We start from the raw sequence: 20,480 nt of genomic DNA on the forward strand, positions 1-20,480 counted from the left end.
AATATTTCATTAAATATACATGTCAGGAGTGCTGACAGTTTCTAGTAGAAAGCAGGGCGGCACTACCTTGTGAAGTTAGCGGTGCACGTGTCCACGGAATGGCATCCAAACAAAACGTTGTAATTGAGAAGACCAGCACTTTGCAAAGATGAAAATCAAAGAAATGATTTATTGGTCACATATTATAGTGGCATAGTGACGCGTTTTTGAGCACTAATGAGCTTTGATCAGACTGCAAACAAAACATCTTGCTGACATCAGTAAAGCTCCTCCCCCTCATTAAACAAAAGGTCATTATAACATCAAAATTTTTGAATCGAATATAATCAATATCAAATAAATCGAACCCACTCTATGTCAAAGATTTTTAATCGAAAATAGTCCAATTTTTTCGGTGATTAATCACGCTGAGGAAAAAGAAAATATGTGTATCAAAATTCGTAAGGCAGAGTGCCTCATAGGAAGCAGGACACATTGTATTCACGATTGAGACCCCTGGGCTCCATTGTTTGTAAATGATGGATCCAGTAAGCCTCTCTTTTCAGTAATAATTTATTCCTATCGCCCCCTCGACGAGGTAGCGGTACCCCCTCAATAATCTAATACCTTAACTGCGAAATATTGTGTTTCTTTTCCTGAAAATGAAAGGGTATTGGAAGCAATAGATTCTCTTTGCAGATAGTAGATTTGTGCTTACTTAATCTGTCCTTCATTCTCATCGAGGTTTCCCCCACATATAGTAATCCACATGGACATTTGAGAATGTAAACCACAAACCTACTATCGCAAGTGAACGTGCCCCTTATTGGAATACTTTCACCTGAGTGAGGGTGGGAGAAACATGAACCCTTGATTAATTGCGTAAATTGCTCTAGCGTTATCAAGGGTTCATGTTTCTCCCACCCTCATTCAGGTGAAAGTATTCCAATAAAGGGCACGTTCACTTGCGATAGTAGGTTTGAGAATCTATTGCTTCCAATACCCTTTCATTTTCAGGAAAAGAAACACAATATTTCGCAGTTAAGATATTAGATTATTGAGGGGGTACCGCTACCTCGTCGAGGGGGCGATAGGAATAAATTATTACTGAAAAGAGAGGCTTACTGGATCCATCGTTTACAAACGATGGACCCCAGGGGTCTCAATCGTGAATACAATGTGTCCTGCTTCCTATGAGGCACTCTGCCTTACGAATTTTGATACACATATTTTCATCAGCGTGATTAATCACCGAAAAAATTGGTCTATTTTCGATTGAAAATCTTCGATGACAGAGTGGGTTTGATTTATTTGATAGATATATTCGATTAGAAAATTTTGATGTTATAATGACCTTTTGTTTAATGAGAGGGAGGAGCTTTACTGATGTCAGTTCCTTTGTTTCATTTATGTATAAAAGCTTGGAAGTAAGATGTTTATTTGCAGTCTGATGAAAGCACATTAGTGCTGAAACGCGTCACTATGCCACTATAATAAATGACCAATAAATAATTTCTTTGATTTACATCTTTGCGAAGTGCCGGTCTTCTCAATTACAAGGAGTGCTGACAGGTCACATAGAAGCCTTGCATTCACCCGAATTACTAAAATGATCAAGAAATGTTCCACAGCAAAAACAAAAAATTATTTATTGACAAAACTTAATAGTCACATTTACATATACGAGCCACAAAAAGGCCTTTGAAGTACAAATAGCGATCAACCAAAATATCCTGTATAGTCAATGTATGTGAAATACTAAGGTAGATCACCTTACTGCTAAGTCTGTGTACACGATATACAGAATCTAGAGGTACAGTATTATATCTGAATGTTTAGCACAGGGTGCTGATCTCCGATTTTGTGCAGCCCCATTTGCAACATATGCCTGCAACTCCGATAGAAAGTTCCCTCCTCCTTCTGGAGGATTTGATCCAAGGAAAGCTACTGGCACCTGCAGCAGCACTGTTTTCTGATTCAGTGGTATCCTGAACGTATTCACTTAAGTCATCTACTGGTGAGTAAATGTAATCATCATAGGAATGGTAAGAATCCTTCAGTGGCTGCTGTCTTAACGGTATATGTGACTTCTGAAGCTGTTCCAGCCGAGATCCCAGAAGAGACTGCATCTTTAACATCTCTTGGTTTCTAGAGTCCTGTAATGTGTCTTTAGAAACAAAAAAGAAACAATTATAAAAAAAAGCAACAAAAGTTTTAGTAATGTTGCCACATTTTAGATACAAAATCACACATCCTACTTTTTCCCATCTATTCCATTTAAAGAGTTACAGGTTTCAGATAATGAAGAACAATCAATTCCCCCCCCCCCAAAAAAAATAATAATCTAAAAATATGTAATGGAAGATAAGATGGGACTGTCTGTCCCTGTCATTGGGCAGTAGTGACCCACATGCCTACAGAAGTGATCAAACATACAGTGGCGTAGATTTACTAACACTGCCTAATATTAAGGTGATGCTGGATGATAAATGTTGTGCATCTTTAGACACTTTTGCCTAAATTTACACCACTTATTGGTACTTTGTGTAATTTTGGCACAAACTGTATATTAACCCCTTCACTACCTGAGGTTTTTTCATTTTTGTGTTTTCATTTTTCTTCCCCATCTTCCTTGAGACATAACACACACATATATATATATATATATATATATATATATATATATATATATATATATATATATATATAAATTTCTGTTCACATACCTGTATGAGTGCTTATTTTTTGCAGGACAAGTTGTACTTTCTAATGCCACCATTAATTATGGCATACCATGTAGTGGGAAGTGGTAAAAAAAAATAAAAAATGCAATTCCTCCACCGTTTTACTGGTTTTGTTCTCATGGCATACTCTGGGTCAGTACAATTACAACGATACCCCATATGTATAGGTTTTTTATGTCTAAATAATATAAAAACTTTTGGAAAAAAAACTTTTTTTTTACATCACCATATTCTGACCCTCAACTTTTTTTTTTATAGTTATCTACTGAGCTGTGTCAGGGCTCACTGTCCCACAAACAATCTTTAGTTTTTATTGATACTATTTTGGAGTGTGTGACTTTTTGATCACATTTTATTAAAATTTTTCGTGTAAGAGAAGCAATTTGCCGTATTTGAAAAATATTTTTATATTTTAATAAATAGTTCGGGTGTTTTTTGGTTGCGGTGATACCCATGATGTTTATTTTTTGTTATTATTATTATACAAAGGGGGTTATTCTTTTATTTTTTTGTAATGATTTTGAAGCTCATATGAGCCTAAAAAAAGCTATTTTTACATTTTTATATTTGAACAATCATGTATTTTTAAAATGACTATTACTGTCGATTGCCCATTTCTTATGTACGCCTGCCATCTGGTGGACAAAATAACAATTGCAGTTTGAATACTCTAGGTCTCTTCAGCGAGAACCAGGGCATTCAAACCAGTTATCAGCATCCTTATTGGCCGCAGGGTATGTCGGTAGGATTCCCAGAAGCGCGAGCTTCCGAGTTTTTTTACACTTTAGATGCCATGATCTCACTTGATCACGTCATCTAAAGGCTTTAATGGCAATAATGAGACCTGTCGGCCATGTTTGCATATTGCTCCAGCGCCATACATGTATGGTGCTGGTAGCGAAAGGGTTAAGGCACGCGCCTCTATTGGACATCCTAAATGTGGCAGGAAGCATGAGAGCCAGAATTCTGGTACATTTTCATTAGTAAATCTGCTACATCTTTCTTTACCAACAGACAGAAAAATAGAAAATTTGGCCAGGCAATGATTTAGTGGAAGATCACCACAATGTTTAGCTTCTCCTATTTTTTTACTGTACTAATGTAACAAAGCCATTATTGCTCTGACATCAATAATAATGAACATATGCCTCAATGAGCTAAATAACGCTAACGATCACAATCATTCTTTCTTTAACTGCTTCAACCATAGTGACATACTCTTACGTCACAGTAGCAGAGGGCTTGTATGGAGCAGGCTGCTGCGGTGAGCCCGCTCCATACGCGGCAGGTGCCAGCTGGATATTACAACAGGAACCCGGCCACAATGATGGGGAACTGCGATCACACTGAATACCCTCATTTAACCCCTCAAATGTCACGATCACGGCAGGTCCTTCCGATCGTAGCCGACACAGTGAAATCACAGGGCAGCGATCAGTTACCATGACAGCCTGGAAGCTGCTGAAGCTTCCCAGGCCTGTCATGGTAAGCTTCTGGCTACGCTGTTTATGAGGCACAGCTCAGCAGGGAGCGTATCAGAATGCCATTTACTCTAATAGATCTCTATTAGGGTGAATGGGACAAGGGATCGTTCTAGCACTATGGGGAGAGGGTAAAAGTTATTGTTAAAATAAAAAAGATTTTTAAAAACCAAATACAATATGTAAACATAAAAATAATACACATAACAGGTACTGCTGTGATTGAAAATGTCTCAACTATTGAAATATAAAAATAGTTTTCCTCCACAGTGTACACCATAACAGAAAAAAAATTAAATAAAAAAAATTATATATGTAATTTGCCATTTGTCACCTTATTCTCCCCCCAAAAAAAATGAATAGCAGGGATCAAGAAGTTGTGTGCACCCCAAAAATGTATAAAATTTAACAGGAAGAAGCCAAACATATGATGGCCACAGACTTCTATTATGACGGAATGCCTCTTATAGACTTATGTGGTGCATGCTTTCATAGAATCTCATTATGTTCTGTGGTAGCGGAATCCATAACGGGATTCTTGGATAACCCGAACATTGTACGGCGAACTTAAAAACACAAGTTCGCTCAACACTAGAAATAAGCAATAATATAAGGGCAGACTAGATGGACCATGTGGTCTTTTTCCGTTTCTATATTTTTGTCCCACTGGTCAACTTGAAGCGTTGACCACTTGTTTGCTAGTATAATGCTTTGGAAAGCATAATAATATACCATCTCATATTACCATAATCATGTCTACACAGTAGCTACAAGCAGACCTGGGGGCCATGTAACCAATTGCATTGTGGGGCACCATTAGTCTGATAGAGTCCTTTACCCAGAAGCTGTTGCCACTACAGAAAGCAGCTTATAAGAGGTAAAATGACTGGGATCAGCTTTTTCTCTAGTCCCCACAACTAAAAGATAGACCACATTTATCAAACATCATGTGAAATTTTACAAATTTGTTTTACAGTTACAGCAACGCAGACTCCTGAAAAACTGGCTGTAGAAATTTCCCTCTGTGTGTCAACCCAGGGCCGCCATGAGGGCCTGATATTCCCACGAGGATGACACAGTTGGGGCACCAAGAGGGGGGGGGGTTTGTGTTGAGAAAGTAAGGAATATAAACTGTGTAACAAACTCTGCAGAGAAGAGACATGGCTGAAAGATGTCATTAAAGGGCTTCTGTCAGCCCACTAAACCCTTTTTTTTCCCGTTAATATTAATCCCTACACTGCAAGCTCCCTGTACATATGCTAAATATTAATTTTCGTTCAGTAGATATTGTTAAAAATCAAGTTTTATCATATGTAAATTACCTTGCTACCAGCAAGTAGGGCGGCTACTTGCTGGTAGCAGCCGCATCCTCCTCTCATCATGACGCCCCCTCCGCCGTTTGATTGACAGTGCCAGGGAACGGGTTCGTTCTCTGCTGGCCCTGTTCGAATTCAAAATATCGCGCCTGCGCCGTACCTTTCTTTAATCGGTGCAGGCGCACTGAGAGGCGGCCTCTCTCCCGGCCGCTCCATCCTCAATGCGCCTGCGCCGGGTGTGGATGTGACGTCATCGGCGCAGGCGCACTGAGAGGCGGCCTCTCTCCCGGCCGCTCCATCCTCAATGCGCCTGCGCCGATGACGTCACATCCACACCCGGCGCAGGCGCATTGAGGATGGAGCGGCCGGGAGAGAGGCCGCCTCTCAGTGCGCCTGCACCGATTAAAGAAAGGTACGGCGCAGGCGCGATATTTTGAATTCGAACAGGGCCAGCAGAGAACGAACCCGTTCCCTGGCACTGTCAATCAAACGGCGGAGGGGGCGTCATGATGAGAGGAGGATGCGGCTGCTACCAGCAAGTAGCCGCCCTACTTGCTGGTAGCAAGGTAATTTACATATGATAAAACTTGATTTTTAACAATATCTACTGAACGAAAATTAATATTTAGCATATGTACAGGGAGCTTGCAGTGTAGGGATTAATATTAACGGAAAAAAAAAAAAAAAGGGTTTAGTGGGCTGACAGAAGCCCTTTAAGTGGTCTGGTCCAAATGGAGAAGAGGAAAATAATCTACATTAGAGAAGATGTCACTGAATGTAAGAATTTCATGGTGCTGTATTCTAATGTACAGGTGAAACTTGAAAAATTAGAATATCGTGCAAAGTTCATTTATTTCAGCGATGAAACTTAAAAGGTGAAACTAACATATGAGAGACTCATTACATGCAAAGCGAGATATTTCAAGCCTTTATTTGTTATAATTTGGATGATTATGGCTTACAGCTTATGAAACCCCAAAGTCACAATTTTGAGATACCCTTTGCTCAGGGGGATATGGATTAATTAGCTGACTAGAGTGTGACACTTTGAGCCTAGAAAATTGGACCTTTTCACAAAATTCTAATTTTAAGCTGCATTAATGCAATTCCTTTTAAGTTGCATTACTGAAATAAATGGACTTTTGCACTATATAATTTATTTTTTATTTTTTTTGAGTTTCACCTGTATGACAGGAGGCATGCCGCAGGTAGGCATAAGCCATGATGGTTTGGGCACTTGTGGGGTGGGCCATTAAACTTGCTTGCATGAAGCCATAATATTTGTGATGGCAGCCCTTTGTGAACCCAGCTTCAGGCAACAGTTATACTGGTTTCAGAAAGCCTGGACATCCATGTCCTCCATCAGGGTTGCCTACCTGCTTTTTTCTGTCTGGACAACCCCAAAAATTTTTTTATGACAAATTAAAACTACACTTCTGGAAAATGAAAAAAGAACACCTGAAACACCTGGATTGAGCCGAGCTTGGTCAATGATCACACAATGAAGGTGGTGCTCTCTTTATTGTGGGTTCTGCAGCAGGGTATATTGAGGCAGGGTCACATTAATAATAGGATGGCCTTCCCCTTGATGCGATATAGGCAACCACTCTGACATGGTAACGGTCATACAGAAAGATGGATATCCTCCTGTGGTACTGCAAGCTTTTTCAATTTGGACATGTGGTTCAGCTAAGGTGGTTGTTGGCTGCTGTACTTGGGAGATCCGTCGCCCCATCCAGTCCCAGACATTCTCCATGGGGCAGGGATGTGGCCATCAAGCTGACCAGAGAGCTGCTGGAAACTCTGAGGAATGCCTAGTGTAGTAAGAGCTTTGTGTGGGCTTGTGTTATCTTGTTAGAATACCATGTCTCCCGAGTCAAAAAAGGCAATTAGACTGGTTCCACGATGCCCTGGAAATATCGAAGGCTGGTTAAAGTTCCTTCTATGATTACCAGATGAGAACAGCCATGGTCGCTAACGACGCCCTACAACATCACACCAGGTGTTGGTCCTATGTTTCTCTGCACTATGCATGTTGGCAGTAGGTGCTCGCCAGCCCTTCTGTACATTCTGGTGGAGCCATCATTAGTACCAAGACAGAACTGCCTTTCATCACTGAGCACTGTTTACCACTGACAGCCACATCAGAGTATGCAGTGACCAAGCACTGCTTGCAGTTAATGCTTTGTCAGTCTCAGCTCAATCACATTAACCATACATACAAGGCGGATGTTGGGTCTTTAAAGAAGGCACCCTAGGCTAAGGTTCACAATCAACGGTAATGCTGACCGCGGACATTTAACCCGTCAGATGCAGTGGTCAAATGTGTGCTTTCCCTCGGCGGAGATTGGGGAAAACAACCTGTTTTAATAATGAGCTGAAACCTGTACTAGGAGTACAGGCTCATTAGTATATACAATTTCAGGCCAGCAGGTGGCAGCGCTGAACTGGGATATAAGCAATTTCTATACAGAATAATATAGCAAATTCCATCATTCTGTACAAGTTGCAATTTAAAGATTGCAAGTTGTGGTTATATATATATATATATATATATATATATATATATATATATATATATAAATAATATTGGACCACAACTTGCACAAGTTTGGACACACCTTCTCATTCAAAGTTTTCTTTATTTTCATGACTATGAAAATTGTAGATTCACACTGAAGGCATCAAAACTATGAATTAACACATGTGGCATTATATACATAACAAAAAAGTGTGAAACAACTGAAAATATGTCATATTCTAGGTTCTTCAAAGTAGCCACCTTTTGCTTTGATTACTGCTTTGCACATTCTTGATGAGCTTCAAGAGGTAGTCACCTGAAATGGTTTTCACTTCACAGGTGTGCCCTGTCAGGTTTAATAAGTGGGATTTCTTGCCTTATAAATGGGGTTGGGACCATCAGTTGCGTTGTGGAGAAGTCAGGTGGATACACAGCTGATAGTCCTACTGAATAGACTAAGAATTTGTATTATAGCAAGAAAAAAAAAGCAGCTAAGTAAAGAAAAACGAGTGGACATCGTTACTTTAAGAAATGAAGGTCAGTCAGTCCGAAAAATTGGGAAAACTTTGAAAGTGTCCCCAAGTGCAGTCACAAAAACCCATCAAGCGCTACAAAGAAACTGGCTCACATGTGGACCACCCCAGGAAAGGAAGACCAAGAGTCCCCTCTGCTGCGGAGGATAAGTTCATCCGAGTCACCAGCCTCAGAAATCGCAGGTTAACAGCAGCTCAGATTAGAGACCAGGTCAATGCCACACAGAGTTCTAGCAGCAGACACATCTCTAGAACAACTGTTAATAGGAGACTGTGTAGGCCTTCATGGTAGAATATCTCCTAGGAAACCACTGCTAAGGACAAGCAACAAGCAGAAGAGACTTGTTTACGCTAAACAACACAAGGAATGGACATTAGACCAGTGGAAATCTGTGCTTTGGTCTGACGAGTCCAAATTTGAGATCTTTGGTTCCAACCACCGTGTCTTTGTGCGACGCAGAAAAGGTGAACGGATGGACTCTACATGCCTGGTTCCCACCGTGAAGCATGGAGGAGGAGGTGTGATGGTGTGGGGGTGCTTTGCTGGTGACACTGTTGGGGATTTATTCAAAATTGAAGGCATACTGAACCAGCATGGCTACCACAGCATCTTGCAGCGGCATGCTATTCCATCCGGGTGGCGTTTAGTTGGACCATCATTTATTTTTCAACAGGACAATGACCCCAAACACACCTCCAGGCTGTGTAAGGGCTATTTGACCATGGAGAGTGATGGGGTGCTGCGCCAGATGACCTGGCCTCCACAGTCACCGGACCTGAACTAGGGTTGGGCGATATACCGGTATCACGATATACCGCAGTATTGAAAAAACTGCGATATCGCCGTTTCCTAAATACCGCTGCATTTTGTGACCGCTTCTAAACGTCCACCCGCCCCTGCACCTTGCATAGTGCTGAGTAACATTACTTCCTCTCGCTCCTGGCCTGGCTCCTTCTTGCTCCGCCTCCCTTAGTCAAGTCTCCACCCACCATCTGACATCACCGTCGTCACCCACCAGTGCCGGCTCTATTGTATATGTGGTGAGTACTGGTGTCTCTGGAGAGACTTTTCCTGCGGCTGCCTCGCTAGTGTGTGCGCTCTGATGACGAAATTAGAAACTTACTACTTCCCGCAGTGGCCGCCCCGGCTCTCCCTCCTCCTTGCTCCCATATTCAAATCTCCGCCCACCGGCATCTGATGTCAGAATCTGAGCACACAAGCGAGGCAACCGCGGGAAAGGTATATCGCAAAGTATTACTGCATGTATGGTGCCCTGTGGCCACAAGACTTTATTATAACGTCCCCTTGTGGCTGCCCCCATACAGTGCAATGTCCCCTTGTGTTTTTCTTTTCTTTTAAACAGGTATTTATCGTGATATATATCGTTATCGCGATACATTTTTCTTATATCGTTATCGTCTGAATATTTTTGATATCGTCCAACCCTAACCTGAACCCAATCGAGATGGTTTGGGGTGAGCTGGACCGCAGAGTGAAGGCAAAAGGGCCAACAAGTGCTAAGCATCTCTGGGAACTCCTTCAAGACTGTTGGAAGACCATTTCAGGTGACTACCTCTTGAAGCTCATCAAGAGAATGCCAAGAGTGTGCAAAGCAGTAATCAAAGCAAAAGGTGGCTACTTTGAAGAACCTAGAATATGACATTTTCAGTTGTTTCACACTTTTTTGTTATGTATATAATTCCACATGTGTTAATACATAGTTTTGATGCCTTCAGTGTGAATCTACAATTTTCGTAGTCATGAAAATAAAGAAAACTCTTTGAATGAGAAGGTGTGTCCAAACTTTTGGTCTGTAATATTTTTTTTTTTTTCAAATCATCCCCGTCCCCAAAATCAAAATAAAAAAAACAAACCACATACAACATCATGGGCATCGCTGCGTGCAAAAACACCTGTCCTATTATATTAAAATATTTTTTAAAGTTAAAGACCTTTTTTATCACTTTATCTCCCGAAAAAGTTGAATAAAAAGTGATCAAAAAGTCATAAACACCCCAAAATGGTACTATCAAACTACAGATCTCCATAAAAATCTAAAAAAGTTATGAGGGTCAGAATATGGCTTGTTCAGTATTAAAACCATACACATGTGGTATCAGAGATGGAGAACGAAGAGCATAATTCAGTTTTACAGCATAGTGCACGTCATATATTAAAAAAAAAATAGAAATAAAATGATTACACTTACCGGTAATCGGATTTTCCTGACCCCACGACAGCACCTTAGAGAGATGGCTCCGCCCCAGGACAGGAAACCTGCAGCATAAAAAGGTGGAGCCGCTCTCCCACCTCAGTGAGTTTCCAGAGCATGAGAGGGACTCCACCTTACGTTAGTTTAATTATATATATATATATATATATATATATATATATATATATATATATATATATATATATACACACACACACACACACAAACACCCGTGAACATACAGACTTAGGGAGGGAATAAAGAGGTGCTGTCGTGGGGTCAGGAAAATCCGATTACCGGTAAGTGTAATCATCATTTTTCCCCTCCCCCACGACAGCACCTTAGAGAGAGATTTCAGAGATTATCCTCAGGGTGGGTGACAGAACTCAAAACCTTAGTGCCAAAGAGAAGGTCAGAAATAGAGTCAAGCTGACGCCTATAGTGCTTATAGAAGGTGGATGGAGAAGACCAGGTGGCCGCCCGACAGATCTGTTCAATAGATACGCTGGCCCTCTCTGCCCAAGAAGTGGACACCACCCTCGTGGAGTGAGCCCTCACAGAAATAGGGGGATACACACCGGCTACTGAATATGCCAAGGATATAGCTTCTCTGATCCACCGGGCAATAGAAGCCTTAGAGGCAGTATTACCTTTTCTTGCCCCACCGAACAGAACAAATAAGGCAGAGGACTTCCTCCAGTCTTTAGTCACCTCCAGGTACTGCAAAATACACCTCCTGACATACAGAGAATGCAACTCCTTCTCTCTGTCATCTTTTGGTTCTGAAAAGAAAGCTGGGAGAACTACTTCCTGAGCCCTATTAACCCTGGAAGGAACCTTCGGCATAAACCCAGGATCTGGTCTGAGAACCACTCTGTCCTCTCTGATGGACATAAAAGGGGGGTTAATAGAGAGGGCCTGAATCTCCCCAACCCTTCTGGCTGATGTTAAAGCTACCAGCAAAACTAGCTTAAGGGAAAGTATTTTAACCGAGCAAGAGGCTAGAGGTTCAAAGGGATGTCTGGTAAGGGCTTTAAGCACTAAGTTAAGGTCCCAGGGAGGAGACCTAGGGCCTGCTACTGGCGTAATCCTATCCACTGCCTTAAAAAAACCTAATCACCCAAGGATCCATGGCCAAACTTCTTCTCCCCAGAACCGATAAAGCTGACACCTGCACCTTTAGCGTACTCTTTGCTAACCCGAGGGACAATCCCCTCTGTAAGAAATGCAACACCTTAACTACTGAAAAATCTAACAGCCAGGAAACCCCTTCTGCGCCTATAAAGGACAGGAACTTTCTCCATACTCGTGCATAAATAACATGTCACCTCCTTCCTACTTTTCATCAAAGTGGAAATGACTTCCTCAGAGAATCCCTGACTAGCTAAAAATGACCTCTCAAATTCCATGCCGAAAGATGTAGGGACCCTACTTCCGGATGGAACACAGTACCCTGAGAGAATAGGTCTGGAATTCCTGGCAGGATCCATGGATCCGACACTGACATTGCTCTCAACAGGGAAAACCACGCCCTCTTCGGCCAGAAGGAGGCTATCAGGATAACCCTGGCTCCTTCGTACCTGATCTTCCTTATTACCAGTGGAATCAACTGAAGCGGGGGAAAGGCATAGCCTAGTGGAAAATCCCATCTCTGGAGAAAGGAGTCTACCCCAGATGGGCACTCCTCTGGACTGAGGGAGAAAAAAAAAATTCTGTACCTTTCTGTTCTCCCTTGTGGCGAACATGTCTACAGAAGGTAAACCCCATAATCTTACTATCTGGGAGAAAATTCTTGGATTCAGAGACCACTCTCCCTGAAGTAATCTGTGGCGACTCAGGAAGTCCGCTCGAGAATTCTCGACCCCTCTGATATGAATGGCCGAGAGATGAAGCACTCTCCCTTCTATCTCCTCGAAAATCCATCTCGTCTCCCTCAGTAAAGAATCTGACCTGGTCCCTCCCTGACGATTGAGATATGAGACCACTGTCCGATTGTCGGACATCACTCTCACATGTCTGTTCTGGATCATAGGAAGAACTGCTCTCAAGGCCAGCAAAACTGCCCTCAGCTCCTTTCGATTTGACGAAAATAGTCTCTGACCCTGGGACCACTCTCCCTGAAAGATCTGATCCTCCACGTGAGCCCCCCAACCCCAGGGGCTGGCGTCTGTAGTAACCACCACCGGTTCCGGGAAGGACCAGGGAAGTCCCCGATTCAGATTTTATACCTCCTTCCACCAATCTAGGGATGAAAGAGTCACCTCTGATAAGCTCATCACTGACTCCAGGGATGCCCCTGGCAGTCAAGATCTCTCCTTGTAACTGGCGGGAATGTCGTTGAGCCCACTGGACTGCTGGCATGCAGGAAGTTAGAACTCCTAACAGAGACATAGCCTTTCTTATAGACAGGTTCTGTTCTAACTGAACCCTCTGAACTATTCCCTGAACCCCGGCTACCTTCTCCTCTGTGAGGAAAGTTCTTTCCAGCCTGGAATTTAAAACCAGACCCAGAAAAACCTGGCTCGTTGACGGCTCCAACCTGGACTTTTGGATATTCAACAGCTAGCCCAAAGACCGAAGAACCTCCATAACCCGATCCAGAGACTTGGCACACTCCTCCCGGGACTGGGCCACCACCAGAAAGTCGTCCAGGTAAGGTAAAAACGTGATGTTCTCCATTCTGATGAAGGAAGCCATCTCCGCCACTACCTTGGTAAAGATCCGAGGTGCCATGGAGAGGCCAAAGGGAAGAGCCTGGAACTGATAGTGAAGAAGTCCCACCTCGGTTCTCACCGCCACCCGGAGGAATCTCTGGTGATCTGGATGGATCGGAATACGATGGTAAGCATCTTTTAAATCCAGAACCGCCATATGACACCCTGGAGACAAAAGATATATCGCTGACCTGATGGTTTCCATCTTGAATTTTCTGGCCTTCAAGAATCTGTTCAGATATCTGAGATTTATAATGGTCCGGTACTACCCATCCGGTTTCTTCACTAAAAACAGGGTGGAATAAAACCCCTTCCCTAGCTCTGACTCTGGGACAGGAATCAACACCTTCTTGCTTATCAGTTTTTTTATTTCTTGTAGCATGATGAGAGAAGACCTCGAAACCACAAATCTTTCTGCGGGGCAACTCAAGAACTCCAATCTTAGACCCTCCCGCAGAAGACATACTAACCATTTCCCTGCCATCTTTTCCCAAGCAGGAAGAAAGAACTTTAATCTTCCTCCTACTGGGATCATGGCGTCATTGTTTACCTTGTTTTGACGTATGGGCTGTGGCTGATCCAAACAAAAAACCCTTACTTCCTGATCTAGGCCTAGCTCCCTGCTCTCTGTCCCCATCTGCTTTTTATTCTGGAACCTTGTCGGGTTCCGAAAGGGCCGTTTATATTGCCTGAACTGTGTATAGGATTCCTGGGGAAACTTCTTCCTATCTGCCGCTTTCTCAAGTAAAGAGTCAAGTTCTGACCCGAAAAGAAACTGGCCATCACAGGGAATGCTACAAAGCCTTAGCTTGGATGGCAAATCTCCCCCTTTCCAATTCTTAAGCCACAAAGCACGTCGCGCAGAATTAGAAAGGGATGCGGTTCTTGCTTCCAGCCTCACCGAGTCCACCGCGGCATCTGCAATAAAATCCGCGGCTTTCTGGAAGGAAGGTCGGTATAGAAGCCAATAACTGCTCCCTAGGGCATTTTTCCCTAATCTGCCCCTCTAGCCTCTCCAACCACAGTGACATCGACCTTGCAACAACAGTGGCAGCTATACTAGGCCTGAAAGCAGCCGCGGAAGACTCCCACGCATTCTTAAGGGAAGAGTCTTTTATCTAAGGGGTCCTTTAAGAACCCCATGTCCTCAAAGGGCAGTGAGGATTTTTTAGAAATTTTGGAAATGGCTACATCCAGTTTCGGGGCCTTGTCCCAAGATGTAGACGCTTCTTCCTCGAAAGGATACTTCCTTTTAAAGGTCTTAGAAATGAACGGCTTTTTATCCGGTTTTTCCATTCCTTTTCTATCACCGCTGAAATAGACCTATGGACAGGGAAACACCTACGCTTTCTTTCCCCAAGTCCCTTAAACACAACATCCTCTACCGATCTATCCTCTGTGGTATCCTCCAGCTCCAAGGTAGATCGGATAACTTAACAATTTGTCCGTATCTTCCGCTGGAAATAGGAACTTTCCTTCTCTTATATTATCCTCAGAAGAAAGGGAATCATCAGAGTCCGCATTCCCGGAGAAAGAATCGCTATCCTCCTATTCCACGTCGGACTCCTGCCTCACTGTTCTTCTCCTCTTCCTACTTCTCAGGGAATTTTTAACTTCAGACATGATCGACTTAAGGTCTTTCAAAAGACTTGGAGTCTCCTCAGCCACCGTCTTCTCAATGCACTGCTGACAGAGCTTTTTAGTGTAAGAAGACGACAACGGGCACTTGCAGATAGGGCATTCTTTGTTCTTTTTTCTTTACCGCCACCTTCTTAGGCACCGTCTAAGAAAAAAGGAACATACCCAAAGCTGAGGAACAGTCTAGACCTCTCTAAAGACCGAGAATAGGACTCACAATACCGGTGGCAGGATCTCCACATCCACACTTTCAGACCTTCTCTCTTCGTCCATAGTGAGGGCAAAAACCTGCACTGATACAACAATGCCCAAGTTACATACTGCCACCAAGTGTTCCTCTCACCTGAGAGATCACAGCTCCTGCAGACCCACCACGCCAAAATAGCACTGGAACCCCTCTGGTCCACTTTCTGGCCTCTGAATTTCAGATATCGGCGTCCAGAACACCCCAGCTCCTCATACCTGCCTGGAGCCGGTTTAAAATTGCCGGGATGCCAAACTTCCGGTCACCTGACCAGAAGCGCACGGCCGTGGAACGCATGGCACTTCCGGTCTTAGACGCCGCGTCTACATCCGGCGGCGTCCCGGCTAGTCTGCAGAACCACCAAGGCCTTCTGGCCCCCTTCCAGCCGCCGGTGCTGTCCTCCTCGCCTGAGGGACCAGCACCTTCTGCCCTGTGATCCGGAACTTCGTCCCCGCGCCTGCGGGGAAACAATCGGGCAGGTACCATATGCCGCCCCAACCCTCCGGCTTCTACCGGGATTTCCAGGTCAGGACGACACTGCAGGCTCCCGTACCAGGACAGGAAACCTCACTGAGGTGGGAGAGCGGCTCCACCTTTTTATGCTGCAGGTTTCCTGTCCTGGGGCGGAGCCATCTCTCTAAGGTGCTGTCGTGGGGGAGGGGAAAATTAAATAAAGTAAAACTGTGGCAGAATTGTATTTTTTTCAAATTCCACTCCATTTGGAATTTTTTTCCCCACGGTTCCCACTATATCCCATACGATGTTAAATGGTGGCATTAGAATGTACAACTTGTCCTACAAAAAAACAAGCCCACATGAGGTTATGTGAATGGGAAAAAAAAAAAAAAGTTATGGCTCGTGGAAGGCAGGGAGTGAACAACTAAAATGCAAAAATGAAAAATCGCTGTATAAGGGAAGGGTTAAAGGGAATCTGTCACCAATATCTGGCCTATGTAAGTAATGCTGCTTTTCTCTCAAACAAGGTTTAAAACATACCTTTGGTATTCTTTTGTGCATTTGTTAGTTCTACATTCAAATTAACTTCCAAAGACCCAAAGCCCGCCTATACAGAGAGCCCAGTACTGCATCACTGCGAAACTGTGGCGCTCCTACAATGACAAGGCCAGCGGCCCTGCACATGTGCAGTACATACAGTGAGGCTGATGCCCTTACTATGTACTGTGGACCAAAGGCCGAGGCAGAAGGTGGACAGGCGACCTCCCAGGCAGAGGTGGAGGGCGTCAGTGATGTTGCAGGGAGTTAGGGCACCTTCACATTCAACAGATTTTGTGGCAATAAATGATGCAACTGAAAATTAGTTCCATTCATTTGAATGGGGCAGCAAACAAATGGATTTCTGCAAGCTCCATTGAGGTGAATTGGAACTGATTTTCAGCCGCAAAATCTGCCATGTGCGAAGACGAAGCACATTAAGGAGGTACTGAGCTCTATCAGTAGGCGGACTTGAGCTCACTTAATAGCCAGGCTTGGGCTATTTGGAAGTTTGGAAATGTCCTACTGGGCACATTGAGAGAGATTTACCAAAACTGGTGCTTTGTTTGCCAGTCTTGACATTAGGGTTGTTTCGGTGTCGATACCATAAAAAATTATTGCGATACTCAATACCATGCAAAAAAAATAATATAAAAAACGCCAAAAAAAAAGACACATGCATTCCGCATTTTATGGAACATCAAGCCCATAATAGAACAGTCCGATCCTATTCCTATTTCCTTCTCCCCTGTGCTGCTGAGAACACGGAACGCGCTGAGAGCAGAGCGCTCATTGTTCTCCGATACTAGACTGCGCAATAGCGAAGCCTAGTATAGAATAAAGGCAAATTCTAGTATCGAGGTCGACACCAGGCAAAAGTATCAATTGGGTATCTAAAATTCGATACCCGAAACAACCCTACTTGACATCCCCTGCACTGCCGGAGGATGCGCCCAATTTATGACGAGTTACAGTTCTTGTCATAAATTAGATGCATAATCAAGCAGTCTGTGCACCTAAGCGGAAATATATGGCTGCCGTAGATTTCTGGCTTCTTTGCGTAAATGAAGGGCCACGCCCCTTTCTTTTTCATTTTCCACTAGTGTATAATAAATCATAAATATTAGAGGTAACATATGTCTATAGGACAGAATACTTATGTGAACACATCAGTAACATTTACGGTCACCAGTAAGGTGGTAAGAATTATAATCAAGCTTAAAAGCTATGTACAACACCTTTGGGGGCTGCCGGCTCCTTATAAACACTCATTACAGCTCAGTTTTTAATCTTACTGATAAGAATGTGGCTTAAATAAGTAAGTGTTTATGACCTCTAAAAAAATTTAGATATAAAGGCATATTAGATGACCAGCACAAAGTGAAAGTGAAAGTACCGATCACACAGTAAGAAAAACAGCTAACCCTTTGTAACAGAACGGCTCAATATTTTTAATAAAGACCAATTGAATAAATGACTTTTAGACCAAAATTAGTATAATACAATCATAAAAAAAATGCTATGAACAGGATTGTGGGCCTTCTATTTTTAAGGTATCATATTAAAAGTTATATTTTACTACTGCCCATTTTTATAAATTAACCCCTGGAGATGAGCAGTGTATAGTGTGATGGAAAATTAGGGTACAGCCACCCACAGAGGAAATGCTGCAAATTCTGTGCAGTTGAACTGCATGTAGAAAATCCACAGCATTTTCAACAGTAATGAAATGGATGAGAAATCTCATCCCTGTGCCCAGGACGGTGTGCACACCCAAAAATCCCATTTACATGCGTGTCGATTTAACCACTTCCAGACATCTGCTGTACAAGCCTGGAGTTTAAATATGGCTCAGGGGCTTGCATCATAGCTGGTAGGTAAAAGTGATCGAACGATCATCTGCTCAAGTAGAAGAAAAAAAAAAAAAAAAAATTGCTTTAAAAATATATATATATATATATATATATATATATATATATATATATATATATATATATATATATATATTTTTTTTTTTTTTTTAAATTATAACAACCCCTTTCCCAATTTTACATAGAAAAAGAAAGATTCATCAATGGTATTGGAGTCCAAAAATGTCCAAACTGGTGAAAAAAAATAAAAATAAAAGGAATAAAAAGTGATCACAGTGTCACATATAGCCCAAAATAATTCCAATAAAACCACATCTCGTCCTTTAGAAAACACACAGCTCTGTAGATAGAAATATAATAAAGTTATAGGTGTCAGATTAAGCAATTTTTAGTAAAAATAAAAATAAAGCTTTAAGCAGTGAAACTTTGTATCCCTGTGATCTTACTGACCAACAACTTTTAGTGCACAGCAAACGCCGTAAAAACAAAACCCATAAAACTGTGGCGCAATTGCGTTGTTTTTTTTTTCCTGTTCCACCCCACAATTTTTTTTTTTTTTTTTTTCAAGCTTTCCACTTGGTATGGAGAGGTAAATGGCGCACTAGAAAGTACAACTGACAAGCCCTGTTATGTGACTGGAAAGGCAAAAAAAGTTACAGCTTTGAGAAGGCAGGCAGGAAAAAAATAAAAAACGGAAACTGAAAATTGGCTGGGGCAGGAAGGGGTTAAATCCACCGCATGTCAGTTCATGCTGGTGGATACCTGCGGCAGTTCACACTTTGCAATGCAGAGGGTAAAATCTACAGCAATTCCACAGGTTTCCTGAAGAAATCTGTTCAGGCTGCAGATTTCACCCATTTTATCCACAGCAGACTTAGGCTACTTTCACACCTGCGTTAGGTGCGGATCCGTCTGGTATCTGCACAGACGGATCCGCACCTATTAATGCAAACGCTGGTATCCGTTCAGTACGGATCAGTCTGCATAACTTCGTCAAAAAAAGTCTAAGTGTAAGTCAAACGGATCCGTCCTGACTTTACATTGAAAGTCCGTTTACAATTGCACCATATTTGTGTCAATGTAAATGGATCCGTCCCCGTTGACTTACATTGTAAGTCCAGACGGACCCGTTTGGCTTCGCACCGCCAGGCGAACACCAAAGCGGAATGGATGAGGAACGGAGACAAACTGATGCATTCTGCACGGATCTGCATCCATTCAGAATGCAATAGAGCTAAACTGATCCGTTTTGGGGCTGCTTGTGAGAGCCCATGACGGGACTCACAGGCGGACCCTGAAACGCCAGTGTGAAAGTAGCCCATGCACACGGCCGCAACTTATACCGACCGCGTGTGTTCTGCATTTTGCGGAACGGAACATCCTGCGCTCTATAGAACAGTCCTGTCATTCTTAATACTGACAAGTGTAGGACATATTCTTTTTGCGGGTGCCACAGAGCGGACATACGGATGCGGACCGATTGAAGTGAATGGGTCCACATCTGACCTGCAAAAAAATAAATAAATAAGATACAGACATAAAAAAGTGGGTTGTGGGCAGGAGCCCTTACTAGGTGTGGCTGTGGTGCCCTCTGTCTGCCCCAGTCTATACTGGAGGACTATAGAATATAGCACTGAAGTGCCCCTTATGTGTGATTCTGTGCAATAATCACCTGGAGCTAGGAGGAGACCATCAGCAAGCAGGTTAGCAAAATCATCACTTTCTACCCAGCGATCTTCCGTCAATGGAACTTACTATGCCCCATCTCCAGTCCCAGCCGCCCCTCACCTGTACTCCGGTAGCCGGGACCCGTCCCGTCCTCCTGCTGCAGCCGCTTCCACCGGGAGCCTCCACAGGCGAAAATGACCGCCCGGATAAACTCGCGGCCACACAGCTTCACCCCATACTCGGAAGCCGCGGCCGGGCTCCTCTGGCCCCTCAGCTCCCCGGGCAGGGCAGCCGCCAGCATCAGCAGCGCCGCGGACAGCACGGAGCCGCTGAGGAGAAGAGCCATGTGTAGCCAGGCGAGGAGCGAGCGAGTGGCGGGCTGTGCGGTCGGTGTGCGGTCCTCCTCAGCACTGTCCTGCACACCGGCCCCGCGCCCCTTATATTCCCCTGACAAGCGTGAGTCACCGTGCCCCCGCCTGTATGCTCCATCACCGCCACCCTGCCAGCTCAACTTTTAGCGCCCAATTACATTGCACGGAAACCTGCCCTTCATTCCTGACACTAA

General features: G+C 43.3%; 1 protein-coding gene across 1 annotated transcript; it reads right to left on the reverse strand.

Moving 5' to 3' along the window:
- Window positions 1–1,616: 1,616 nt before the first annotated feature.
- RLN2 (relaxin 2) lies at window positions 1,617–20,306 on the reverse strand. The gene is made up of 2 exons (XM_044286902.1): window positions 20,036–20,306; window positions 1,617–2,146 (listed from the first exon to the last, which is right to left on the reverse strand). Exons 1-2 carry the CDS (start codon window positions 20,259–20,261, stop codon window positions 1,815–1,817), a joined length of 558 nt encoding a protein of 185 aa, XP_044142837.1. The 5' UTR covers window positions 20,262–20,306; the 3' UTR covers window positions 1,617–1,814.
- Window positions 20,307–20,480: the final 174 nt, after the last annotated feature.

This window comes from Bufo gargarizans, chromosome 1 (genome assembly GCF_014858855.1).
Source record: "Bufo gargarizans isolate SCDJY-AF-19 chromosome 1, ASM1485885v1, whole genome shotgun sequence".
Lineage (NCBI taxonomy): Eukaryota > Metazoa > Chordata > Amphibia > Anura > Bufonidae > Bufo > Bufo gargarizans.